General features: G+C 44.7%; 1 protein-coding gene across 2 annotated transcripts in view; it reads left to right on the top strand.

Annotated features, from left to right (window-relative positions):
- The window catches only part of MAP4K5 (mitogen-activated protein kinase kinase kinase kinase 5), a 79,405-nt gene that overhangs the window by 40,756 nt on the left and 25,414 nt on the right, over nt 1–13,235 (top strand). For both annotated transcript variants that reach the window (XM_069856790.1, XM_069856789.1), the window contains exons 6-15: nt 172–219; nt 329–371; nt 1,712–1,784; nt 2,685–2,816; nt 3,621–3,683; nt 4,990–5,071; nt 6,034–6,150; nt 6,488–6,566; nt 8,099–8,157; nt 9,524–9,588. In XM_069856790.1, the coding sequence (XP_069712891.1) occupies nt 172–219; nt 329–371; nt 1,712–1,784; nt 2,685–2,816; nt 3,621–3,683; nt 4,990–5,071; nt 6,034–6,150; nt 6,488–6,566; nt 8,099–8,157; nt 9,524–9,588 (761 nt within the window). The remainder of the gene's footprint in view (nt 1–171; nt 220–328; nt 372–1,711; nt 1,785–2,684; nt 2,817–3,620; nt 3,684–4,989; nt 5,072–6,033; nt 6,151–6,487; nt 6,567–8,098; nt 8,158–9,523; nt 9,589–13,235) is intronic.

The following is a 13,235-nucleotide window of genomic DNA, read 5'->3' as shown; positions in this document are numbered from 1 at the left end:
TGGAGCTGGAAGAGATGAGGAACAGAATCTAGTGTGCTTCTTATCTGCCAATCTCAAATTTCTCCACCTTCAAATAAAATGCGTTGAGTAATTTAAATGTATTAAACGGGGCTGGCTTTGCAGTATCTTAACGAACGGCAAAATGAAGCATTTTGTTTCTCTCATTTCCAGGGCCTTGCGTATTTGCATATGAAGGGCAAAATGCACAGAGATATAAAGGTAATGTGGAACTTTGAGAAATTTCTCTTCAGCTTTCTACTGCAGAAAAATATTCTCGATAAAGCATGTTAACTTCATGTTAACTAAACTTTTTTTATTTATGTTTTAGGGTGCAAATATTCTCCTAACGGACCATGGAGATGTCAAGTTAGGTAAGTTGCCTGGATTTAGTAATACATTTCAATAACATTTCAATCTCACAGAATCATAGAATCCCCTACGGTGGAAAAGATCTTTGAGATCATCAAGATGATGATCTTTCATGCAAGTGTAGACAATGAGAAGGTCTCCCCTCAGCCTCCTCTCCTCCAGGCTAAACAACCCCAGGTCCCTCTGCTACTCCTTATAAGACTTGTTCTCCAGCCCCTTCACCAGCTTCGTTGCCCTTCTCAAATTAATCGAAACCTACAGTACCAGCTGGAATGCTTTGATTTGAAGGGTCTATATTGCATGAGGAGTGGCTGAAGTCGCTTAGTCTGTTCAGCCTGGAGGAAATTGAGGGGAGACCTCATTGCAGGTCCTTTCAAAGAAACTCAATGATTCCATGAGACAGAAATTATGCAGTCTATGAAGATATTACAGATTATTTCTTTTTTCAACTAACAAGCTATGGAGTCTCCCAGCTTTCCCTGGAATTCACCATTGGGCATTTCCACAGAGATGGAGAAGAGGAGACTCTTCTCCTTTGCAAGTGCTCTGAGGTCTGTGGATGAAACCTCAGCTGAGATCGGTGTTACTGGCTTCTTCCAGTGAGGTTGCCCAGAGCAGTGGTGGCTGCCCCATCCCTGGAGGTGTTGAAGGCCAGGTTGGATGGGGCTTGGAGCAACCTGATCCAGTGGGAGGTGTCCTTTCCTGTGGCAGGGGACTAGAACTGGATCGGCTTTGAGGTCCTTTCCAACCCAAACCGTTCTGTGATTCTAAATGCACTAAACTTGGGTTGTGCACTGATACCTTCCTCATGCCTGTTAAGCTGGTTGGATTTGCCCCTCCAGCTATCATGCAACAAATACAATAAAAATAAAAAGGAGTTTAATGATTTTTGGCTCTGCAAGGCCACCTGATTGTCTGCGGCTCTGAGACTGAGGGCTTATTGTCCCCTAGACAGCCTCCAGAAACACAAACAGACGCCCCCCTGCAGCTCCTCCATCAGTAACACAGAAATAGAACCGTTTCCAAAGCGTGATGCTGTTTTTCCTCTCAAATATTAAATTGAAGAGCCAATAAATTTTGTGAGGTTGTATTGTGAGGTGGAAAAATAGCCAGGAGGAGAACAGGATCGCGAGGGAGCAATGTAGAAACTGATCTTTTCAATGGGAAGTCCTGTCACTGCAGGCATAATAACGATCACATTATTAATCTATTAGCGTTGAAGCTGAACTAAGTTTTAATTTGGATGAGAAATGAGATTGCTCTTCCATTATATGATACTTCCTAGGGTAGAACTGGCATCTTCAAATGAGCTTTCTAAGTCTATGATCATTTTATTTTCCAGCTGACTTTGGTGTAGCAGCAAAAATAACAGCGACCATCGCGAAGAGGAAATCATTTATTGGTACCCCTTACTGGTAATAAATTACTTTGAAAGCTAAGACTGTGATTATGCCAAGAATTCTAAAACCCACGCACTGAAGCACACACCGTATTTTTAAATATACAGCAATCGCATCAGTTCCCTTTGTTCCAAGTAAAATACCCCAAGGGTAAAAGCCTGGGGAGCACTGATTGTAGCTGAGCTGTTGCTGTAACACAAGCTACCTGATATTTGAGGCAGGATTGATGTTTCTTTCATGTTTATTCATGCCAAACATTCCCTTTTTCTGGATGCCTAATGGTCATTTGGTTCTTCAGTAGCTTTTTATGCTTGTGGTGAATAAACTAAACAATGTCTGTTCGGTTTCTGTGCAGGAAGAATTGGGGAGCAAAGCAGATTTTAAAATCTTTTAATCACCTCTAGTGATTAATATCTGTACGAGACAGCATTTAATAGGCAAATATGTCATTGGAAGTCTTGAGCTGGATTATATATGCAAATGGAACTGCCGTTGGTTTCTGGCATCCCTGTGATGCAGTTGAGGTGCCTAGGGCAGTATTCTTGGTATAGACTGAACAGCTTAATCCAGACGATGGCTTTTAATTGTTTGCTGCCCTCTTAATCCTGTTGGAGAAGGAGGACTGAAGGCAGGAGGATTATCTGGTCATTAAAGCATTGCACCAGGAATCATGAGACTGGTTCTATTCCTAGCGCTGCTGTCCAGCCCGTGACCTGGGGCAAACCACGTCACCTCTGTTTCCTTCCCCACTCCCGCAAAGCTGGGTGAGAGGAGGGGATGTCAGGCTTTTCCCTGGCTTAGCTCTTTGGGAGGGGTTCTGCTCCAGGGTAGTGCGACTGCTTTGTGCCTTCCACGTGCGGGCACTGATTCGGAAGTGGTGGATGCTCTCGTTGAACTGTGCCTTTGCTTTTACAGGATGGCCCCAGAAGTTGCGGCAGTGGAGAAGAACGGTGGATACAACCAGCTCTGCGATATCTGGGCTGTTGGCATCACAGCAATTGAACTTGCTGAGCTTCAGCCGCCCATGTTTGATCTTCACCCGATGAGGTCTGCATGTCTTCAGTCCCAGTTCTCTGTAGCTCGGACCTAGAAACTCAGGCTAAGAATCTTCCTTCAAACATCTGCTTTCTGAGAGAGCTGTGTCTGGATTTAAGACATCAGCCTGAAGCTCAAGACTTAAATTTAGGATTGAAATTATAAGCAGAATTGTAATTATATTACAGAAACTTCCTTGTGGCATCAACAATCTGATTAAAAACTGGCACAGATTTTCTCACTGGTGATGCAAATTGCTAGAGAGGCTGTAGCTGAGTGTTTAACAGGATTATGCACGGTGATAAAAAGATCTTATTTAAAGATAAGAAAATCTTAGAATCACAGAATGGTTTGAATCAGAAGGGACCTTAAAGCCCATCCAGTTCCATGGGCAGGGACACCTCCCACTGGATCAGGGGCTCCAAGCCCCATCCAGCCTGGCCTTGAACACCTCCAGGGATGGGGCAGCCACCACTGCTCTGGGCAACCTGGGCCAGGGCCTCCCCACCTTCACAGCAAAGTATTTCTCCCTAAGATCTCATCTCAATCTCGCCTTTTTTGGCTTAAAACCTTTCCCCCTTGTTCTGTCCCTGCACTCCCTGATCAAGAGTCCTTCCTCAGCTTTCCTGAAGCCCTTTTCCTACCTGGGTGGCCACTCTTAAGTTCTGCCCACTGTCTCTGTCCTCTGTTGTCTACAGACAATACTTCAGTTTCACCAGTGTGGTTCTTAGCATGAAGCGTTAAAGTGTTGATACACTGGAATGACATGAATTAATTTTTTGCTATATAACAATATTATTCTTCCTTTATCTTTAGGGCTTTGTTTCTAATGTCAAAAAGCAATTTTCAACCGCCAAAGCTAAAGGAAAAAGCAAAATGGTAAGTTAAACCCTTTCCTTTGTTCATTGTTTCATAGTTGATGTGAAAAAAACTGTTTGTGAAGAAGGGAGGCAGCAAAAGACAGTGTGTGCTGGTTTTAAACTTGGGAACCAGAGAGGTGGTTTCATGTACAGGCAGTTTCACTGAGAAACAACTCATTGATTTTTATGGGCCTCTGGAAGCAAATGGGAGGGTTAAAGTCCAGAGCAGATGTTTTCTGACAGGACAAAACACCAGCAGGGTGGGACAGATCAGCCCTGCCTGTGTAAATTGATTCCTGCCAGTGATGCAGAGGGGAATGAAATCTCCCTTCGTGGATCCTCTTTGTATATTCTAGGAAGAAGAAGTATTTTTATCCTTTCCTCTTAATTCCTATCGCAGGGCATTTATTTGCTGCTGTTAGTGGGACAGGTAATCACTTAATCCTTTCAGAGTTTCTTTAACCTGTGATACCTTGCTGGTACCTGCAGGATTTTGTACCGCATGTACTCACAGTTGGTTTATGACACTGAAACCGTTCTGGTATGCAGCATTTTTTTACTCATGATTCTGCCATGCAGTCTTTCTACCTTGAGCCGTTTTAGCGAGTGATGTGTGCCAGGGGAAGGGAGAAAACCCTTCTCTGCGCGTTTCCTATAGTGAAACTGCTCAGTGCAGCCCCAACCACTGCACCACATGTCTCCAGTGCCACCTGCTCAGGTGCTCAGCCTGGAAAAGCAAATGTATTCTGTAACATGACTCGAAAGCAGGCAGACTGGGGCTGATATCGTCCCCAGGGAGGAGTATGGACACAAAAGTGATTGTCAGAAAAATGCTTGGAACATTGTAGGTCCAGTTATAAGATCAAGTCGTAATTTGGATCTAAAACAAGGTCATACAACCTAAGTTGTTCTGAAAATAGCAACACAGCATTTAAAGAGTAAGCCGAGTCTCTCTCTAGGACTTGGTATTTTATTCACCTACCTGTACCCACGAACAGTGACATTTGTGATGGTTTACTGGGTGCATAATTCACAATTTTTATTTGATAATTAATTCTGTTAGAATTAAAACTGGGAAAAGTTAAAATAGCACCATATGTGTTTGGTTTGTTTTCTTTAGCAAAATGTTCTCCATGCAAGCTCCGTGAATCAATTGGTTTCTTTGTATGTTGTTAACTTGGAAATGTAATTATTCAAATGTGGGATGAAGTATAGGATGGAATTCTAGTTTAGCACACCCTGCTGTAATCTGTTTATTCACTGTGCTAAAATAAAAGGTATCTTCTTGAAAAATTAAATCTAAAACCTCATTTTTTTTCTTTAAGGTCATCAACGTTCCATAATTTTGTCAAAATAGCACTTACAAAAAATCCAAAGAAGAGACCGACAGCAGACAGACTCCTTTCTGTAAGTGACGGGGAACATTTAGTGATGTTAATAAAATCACAGAATGATTTGGGTTGGAAGGGACCTCAAAGCCCATTCAGTTCCACCCCCTGCCATGGGCAGGGACACCTCCCATGGGATCAGGGGCTCCAAGCCCCATCCAACCTGGCCTTGAACCCCTCCAGGGATGGGGCAGCCACCACTGCTCTGGGCAACCTGGACCAGGGCCTCACCAGCCTCATTGCGAAGAATTTCTTCCTTATGTCTCATCTAAATCTTCCCCTTCCAATTTAATACAAACATTCTCCCTAGTCCTGTCGCTATGCATCATCATAAAAAGCCCCTCCCCAGCTTTCCTGGAGCCCTTTCAGTGCTGGAATCTGCTCTAAGGTCTCCTTGGAGCCTTCTCTTCTCCAGGCTGAACCACCCCAACTCTCAGCCTGTCCTCAGAGTAGAGATGCTCCAGCCAGAGATCTCTTGCTTCAAAGTAAGCAACAGATCAATAGGAAACCAAACTGGTACAATGTTCTTTCTTGGGTGATAAATCTGATGGATAGAGTCACTGGTCATCTGCAGGAAGCTGCAAGATTCTTTTCAGTATGACGTTTTTTATAGATATAGATATTTTTTAGGTATAGCTGCATCAATGTTGACACTTCCTGTCATCCGAATAGAAAATGGGTGTATTTAGCAATTGTTCATCTCTCTATTTCTACCTTCCTAAACTCAACTGAACCGCTCATGTAAAAACAAAGTTAAAGTGTAGTTGTTTATTTGACTCAGTTTAATTTCCAGTTCAGGAGTAACAAAGTGTGACATTCCCATGCTTCTGGAGGGGTTAGAAAGTCCAGCTATTACAGAGTCATTAAAGAAACACTCAAACCCAAAAGAAGGCAAAATGCAGTAACATTATGTATTGGATGCTTTTCAATGAAAATTACACATCACTGTATATCCTAACTTATTCTTTTCTGCGGTTCTAGCATAGCTTTGTGGGGCAGCCTGGCCTTTCAAGATCTTTAGCAGTTGAGCTGTTGGACAAAGTTAATAATCCTGACAACCACACACACTACAATGAAGTTGATGATGATGATTTTGAGGTGAGAATATCTCTTTTTTTATTTAAATCTTTAATTAAATACTGCAGTTTAAATATCTTGCTTTGCAAATATGAGATTGCAGCTTGAAAGGGGCCCTGCCCCAACATTTCTGAGAGCTGCAATTTTGGAGTTACCACGCAGGAGAAGCCAGGAAATGTTGCCATATCCCTTGTCATACGTACAGTGTGGATGTATAGAAGGATCCTGTGCACGGACAAAGGTGGCACATATTACAGGGTGTGGCTGCGACAGCTATTCTTTCTCCTTGTTGAGTTGACTGTGATCTAACAGAAAGCCATGTGAATTTTCTCAGCTTTTCCATTTGTAACCCTTGCAGCCTCACTCCGTTATCCGCCACACGATTCGCTCTACGAACCGGAACATTCGGTCAGAAAGGACAGCATCAGAGATCAACTGTAAGTTCCTAATGTTCTGGGCCCGTTTTGTGGTATCGGTGTGTTTCTGCCGATGGAGGATGTTGGTGTCATCTGTTGTGTGTTCTGCAAAGTCTCTTCTGCTGCTGGCACAAATAAAGCTAGAAGAATCATAGAAGCACAGAATGGTTTGGATTGGAAGAAATCTCAAAGCCCACCCAGTTCCACCCACTGAACACAGTATCAGACAAAGGATCATAGAACCATGGAATGGTTTGGGCTGGAAGGGGCCTCAAAGCCCATCCAGTCCCACCTCTGCCATGGGCAGGGACACCTCCTACTGGACCAGGTTGCTCCAAGCCCCATCCAACCTGGCCTTGAACACCTCCAGGGCTGGGGCAACCTGGGCCAGGGTCTCCTCACCCTCAGCATGAAGGAATTCCTACTTATGTCCAGTCTAAATCTGCCCCTCTCCAGTTTATACCCATTGCCCCATGTCCTATCGCTGCATGCTCTTAGAACAGCATGTACACGTGAATCTTCAATAATATTTTGCCAAACCAAACCAAAAACTTGGCCATTTTTCTGCTATTTCATTCCATCTCATTGCTACGTCGTGGTGATGATGTGGAAATTCCTCCTTGACTGGCATAGCCTTTCAGCTCTGCGATTTCTGTCAGGCTCTGCAGACTCACTTAAAACAGCAAAACCACTAATAACATGGAAACATCAACAAATGAGAGTGCGTTGATAACGAGGAGGGCATCTTTGCACATGAGGACATTGCATGTCATGGTGGGATCAGACAATATAGGAAAAAAGTAGCATTATTTGTTTGTCTGTACACTGTTTGCGGTTCCTAGAATCATAGAATCACTTGGTTGGAAAAGACCTTTGAGATTGAGTCCAACCATACCTGTCCACTACCAAATCAGATCCCTGAGCACTTGTATACAGAATCATAGAATCACTAGGTTGGAAAAGACCTTTGAGATCACTGAAAAAGTTAAACCTTTTCTTGACCTGATTGTGATTGAAGTAGCTGTCCTGATCAGGCAGCGCGTTAACGTATTGTAATTTGTTTTAATACAACCTTTTCCTTTCTTTTAAAACAACGTTAATACACAACTCAGTTGGATCTAAGTTGGAATTTTGAGGTAAAAAATAGTCTTTCTCATGGTTTGGCCAAATGCCTTTTGCAGTGTAAATGCTCCCCGCTCCTCTGCATCATGTACCTCACACTTTTAGGAAGCTTGCTGTTAAAAAGCCTCTTGCTCCTCTTTCACATGCATTACAAGTAACATGTGGTTATGTATTTACATTTTTGTGTACTTTCATATAATGACTTGGTATTTACTTTTGGTTTGTTTCTTTCTTGTGGGTTTCACATTTGCAAATTGAACTATTAAGAGAATAGTGCTGATATGTAAGTAATAGTCTACCTTATAGAGAAATTGAGTGTTGTGTACATAATATTTAGCTCTGTTACAACAGGTATTTCACTGTAGTAAGCGCTCGTGGGCACTAATATGATGTTTTATGTGTATTAAAGTTAAAAACATAATGTTTTGCAGTCGACAAGCTGCAGTTTGAGCCCCCTCTGCGGAAAGAAACAGAAGCTCGGGATGAAATGGTGAGGATGAGTTTGCTTTTTCCTTCATTTATTAAAATCATAGCGCTTTCATTGTTTCATGGTTCAGCTCTTAGTGATGTTTCTCTGAAATGTGAAGTCATGAGAAGAACACTCTTGGTCCCCACACAATTGCCACATTTTAAGAAAATGAATTGCCCTCTGTGCGAGGAGTCGTGCTCAGATAAAAAACCCAACATGTGCCAATTAATTTGATAATGTGAAGAGGCCACTCTGCACTGGGATTCCTGATCTTCCCAACATCAGGGTTTATTCACTTTGTGTTTCTTGGAAGGCATCCAGCTCGCATGCAGTCGTTCTGCCCCTGTGCGCTGCTGCTGTTTGTCCCAGCCCTCGGCAGCTTGCTGCAGATCAGCTAATTAACGTTCTTTGGGATTAATGCCTGCCTGCGGACACAAAGGCTCCGTTTTTTAATAAGTGTTTGATCACAGCAGCAGCTGCCGTTAATTTTGATTTGGAGACATTAGTGCTCTGCTCTCCAGAAAAAAAAAAAAAGCATTCCTGGATTTTACAGCTGTGCTGCAGTTTACCAGGTAGGTACAAGCTCATCGTGTTTGGAATGTGACTGATGAGCTCTGTGTGGTGGGGTCAGTGCCATTTCTAGTGATGGCAAAGCTCTGCTGATGGCATCTCATACAGGGTTGGAGGTGGCTGCACTACGTTCTCTTGCCAGACGAGTGTCCTGGAGGTGCCCTTAGTGGACAATCCTTACTGAGTTTTCACCGTAAACATTTCCTTTAATGTTACTTACTGCACTTGTTACTGGCGTTACATCATTTCCAGGTGCTACTTTTAAGTCTGAGTCTAAAAGAGGAGGCTGGCTTTTCAATAGGTGCTTTATAATTAGATTGTAAAACATTATTTCATAGACTTAGGGAATGGTAGAAGGGTCCTTAAAGGTCATGAAGTTCCAACCCTCTGCCATGGGCAGGGACATCGCCTACTGGATCTGGTTGCTAATTCACTTTGGAATTTGATTTTACTGCTTACGTGGTGATTCTGCTGGGCTTGGGAATCCCCCAGGGTCTTTGTGTGCTGTGGGTAAGGGATTTCAGTTTCATAGAATCACAGAATGCCTGGTTGGAAAGGACCTCGGGGATCATCTGGTCCAACCTTTTTAGGTGAGCTATAGTTTAAACAAGCACCCAGCACCCTGTCAAGCTGAGCCTTAAAAGTATCTGGTGTAGAGGAATCCACGACTTCCCTGGGGAGATGATTCCAATGTTTAACTGTTCTCATGGTGATCCAATCGGAATCTCCATTCTGAGTATCATATAGCTGTTACCCCTTGCATTTTCCATAAGAAAAGAGAAGGAGCAGGGAAATGAAACTTTCTGCCTTTCTTCAGGTGGTGGCAGCTGGCACCGACTTTACTTCGCATTGGAACCCTTTTGTTGATGGTGGAAGCAGCAGGTGAGTACAGAGTTTAAAAACATCTTTTATTTCTGTGACTTAATATGAAAATACGCTCTGAAAGAGAAAATGAGTGGAAAATCAAGCTAGAAGCCCTAATCCGCTTTAATATTCGTAAATCTTACCCAGGTCATACCCAGTTTGCAGTCCTTCTCATGCAGTTGGTCGAGGAGTGGGTTTTAATCTCTTTTAACCATGAACAATAGAGTGAGTTAAACTTCTTGTAGCACCCCGGTTGTAGATGGGAAGCGAGGTGTGAATGCAGGGCCAGCACCCTGCGATAAGACAGGCAAAGTCAACTTCCTGAAGCAAAGCTAGTGACCTTGCAAGGGCTGACTTCAGGATCCTTGCACTTCTCCTCTGAGCTGCTGCGGTGGCTGTGACATCCTGTGGTGCAGCATCTGAGCAGCCCTGCAGCTGGGTCCTTGCGAGAAAAGGAAAGGGAAATCGGCGCTGAAGGTTTTATCAAGTTTTATCAAGTTCTGTACTAAAGCGTAGCTCCTGCAGGTGCCTGATCAGTGAAATCTGCCCTTCGGTCACGGGGTGTTCTGGGGTGAGACTTAAAGCTGTGCTGATTTCCTGCAGGCTAAAGCAGGCCCGAAGTAGGGGAGAACAAGTTAGGGCTGAATTTAGTAGTGTGGGACTTCCTTTTCCTTCAAACTACTGGATTCCACCTTTAAAGGCAATCTTTGCAGTGAGGGGTATGAAGGGTCAGTAATACTGATGGATGCACATCTGTAGGGAAAGGTGGGATTTTGGCTTCAGTAATCATGGAATCATAGAATACTTTGGGTTGGAAGGAACCTTAAAGATCATCCAATCCCACCCCCTGCCATGGGCAGGGACACCTCCCACCGGATCAGGGGCTCCAAGCCCCATCCAGCCTGGGTTTGACCACCTCCAGGGATGGGGCAGCCACCACTGCGCTGGGCAACCTGTTCCAGGGCCTCACCACTCTCATCATGAAGAAATTCTTCCCTGTGTCTAGTCTAAATCTGCCCCTCTCCAGTTTATCCCCATTCCCCCTCATCCTATCACCACAAGCCTTTGTGAACAGCCCCTCCCCGGCTTTCTTGTAGCTCTTTTCGGTACTGGTAAGTCACTATAAGGTCTCCCCAGAGCCTTCTCTACTCTAGGTTGAACAACCCCAACTCTCTCAGCCTGTCCTCATACGGGAGGTGCTCCAGCCCTTGGATCATCCTTGTAGCCTCCTCTGGACCTGTTCCAACAGCTCCATATCCTTCTTATGTTGAGGAGTCACTCAGCTAGGAGAGCCTGTTTCCCATCTTTATTTGGAACTGAGTAGCAGACAGTGAATTTCTTTTGCTTTCTTGCCGATAAAGTCTTGCATAAGCTGACAGCTGACGTTACAGCACCCTGGCAAGCTGGCTTTTTCACGGGGGTTGCCAGCCTTTGGGTGGTTTTAAGTTGAAGCTATTTTTCTGTTCTCGCTCTCATTGTAGTAAAAGTTGTGAGTGTTTCCCTAAGCCCAGCCTTTCCCTATCCAGTCACCACAGCGACTGCTTCCCTTCCTCTCTGCTTTTGTTTGTGTCACCCTGATGAGCTGCAGACCCAATGCCGCTCGGGAGTGCTGGCTTTGCTGCAGACAGCTGGAATCCACAGGGTCACGGAGCGGGGAGGGAGGGAAGCTTCTCCCACCAAAGTCACTTATTGATTTGATCCTGTTTCTGTAGCGTTAAGATGCCTGCACCAGGCTTTAGTAAAAGCAGGACGAATGGAGCTGTAGCAACCATCTCTGTATCGGTAAATGGATACAAATTTAGTTTTGAAAGGAGGACACCAAGCTGAGCGGTGCAGTTGCCACTCTAGAAGGTTGGAATGTCACTCAAAGGGACCTGGACAAGCTGGAGAAGTGGGGCTGTGAGAACCTCATGAGGTTCAACAAGTCCAAGTGCAAGGTCCTACACCTGGGTCAGGGCAATCTGCAGTTTCAATAAAGGATGGGGGATGATGTGACTGAGAGCAGCCCTGACGAGAAGGACTTGGAGTGTGGGTGGATGAGAAGCACAACATGAGCCAGAAATGTGCGCTCACAGCCCAGAAACCAACCGTGTCCTGGGCTGCATCCAAAGCAGCGTGACCAGCAGGGTGAGGGAGGGGATTCTGCCCTTCTATTCCTCTCTTGTGAGACTCCACCTGGAGTCCTATGTCCAGTTCAGGAATTCTTAACATAAAAAGGTGATGGAGCTGTTGGAACGGGTGCAGAGGAGGCTACAAGGATGATCTGAGGGCTGGAGCACCTCGCATATGAGGACAGGCTGAGAGAGTTGGGGTTGTTCAGCCTGGAGAAGAGAAGGCTCCAAGGAGACCTTATAGTGACCTTCCAGTACCTAGCGGGGGCTACAAGAAAGCCGGGGAGGGGCTGTTCACAAAGGCTTGTGATGATAGGATGAGGGGGAATGGGGATAAACTGGAGAGGGGCAGATTTAGACTAGACATAAGGAGGAATTTCTTCATGATGAGAGTGGTGAGGCCCTGGAACAGGTTGCCCAGAGCAGTGGTGGCTGCCCCATCCCTGGAGGGGTTCAAGGCCAGGCTGGATGGGGCTTGGAGCCCCTGATCCAGTGGGAGGTGTCCCTGCCCATGGCAGGGGGTTGGGACTGGGTGGGCTTTGAGATCCCTTCCTACCCAAACCATTCTATAATTTCTGAATGGGGGATCCGTGCTGCTTGCTTGAAAACCACATCCAGTTAAAAAAGATAAACAGGAAGCGCATTGCTCCTCTGTCCCATCCATTCCTAGTGATCGTGAAATTCCAACCAGGGATGCCTCCCACTAGATCAGGCTGCCCAAGGTCCCATCCAACCTGGCCTTGAACACCTCCAGGGATGGGGCAGCCACAGCTTCTCTGAGCAACCTGGGCCAGGGACTTCCCACACTCATCGTGAAGAATTTCTTCCTAATATCCCATCTAAATCTCCCCCTTCCAATTTAAAGCCATTGCCCCTCATCCTGTCACTCCAGGCCCTTGTAAAAAGCCCCTCCCCAGCTTTCCTAGAGCCCCTTTCAACACTGGAAGCTGCTCTAAGGTCTCCCCAGAGCCTTTTCTTCTCCAGGCTGAACAACCCCAACTCTCTCAGCCTGTCCTCATAGCAGAGGGGTTCCAGCCCTTGGATCGTCTTTGTGGCCTCCTCTGAAGCTGTTCCAACAACTCCATATCCGTCTGGTGTTGGGGACATTGCAGCATCACACCAGTGCACTAAGGAGTGAATATTCGTGGGTTTAGATTTGTGGGCTAGATTTTTTTTTTTTTATTTAATGCAGTTCGATTTTTTTTTTTATGTTTCTTTTTAAAGCCAGGGCTTGAAAATTGCCATTTTGCAAAACATGATGATATTTTTGTTTGTTTCAGGCCAATATTATCAGTATCATTTTGGTTCTTTAGCCAATATTTCTATTTTTGAACCTGTGGTAGCTTTGAAACAAAAATTCCTACTGTGATGGGAAACTGTCTGTGTCTTTAGCATACGGCACTGAAGGAGGAAATCTCCCTATGGAAAGACTTTTCTCCCTTTGTCTCCCAGTAACTTCCTCTGTTTTCATCTGGGTTTGGTTTTGTTTTTTCCTATTATACTGTTATTTAGGCATTTCAACAGTATTTAAACTACCAGGTAGGAAAATGAAAG

Source organism: Phaenicophaeus curvirostris, chromosome 5 (genome assembly GCF_032191515.1).
Source record: "Phaenicophaeus curvirostris isolate KB17595 chromosome 5, BPBGC_Pcur_1.0, whole genome shotgun sequence".
Taxonomy (NCBI): domain Eukaryota; kingdom Metazoa; phylum Chordata; class Aves; order Cuculiformes; family Cuculidae; genus Phaenicophaeus; species Phaenicophaeus curvirostris.
This window is presented reverse-complemented; position numbering and strand designations above follow the sequence as displayed.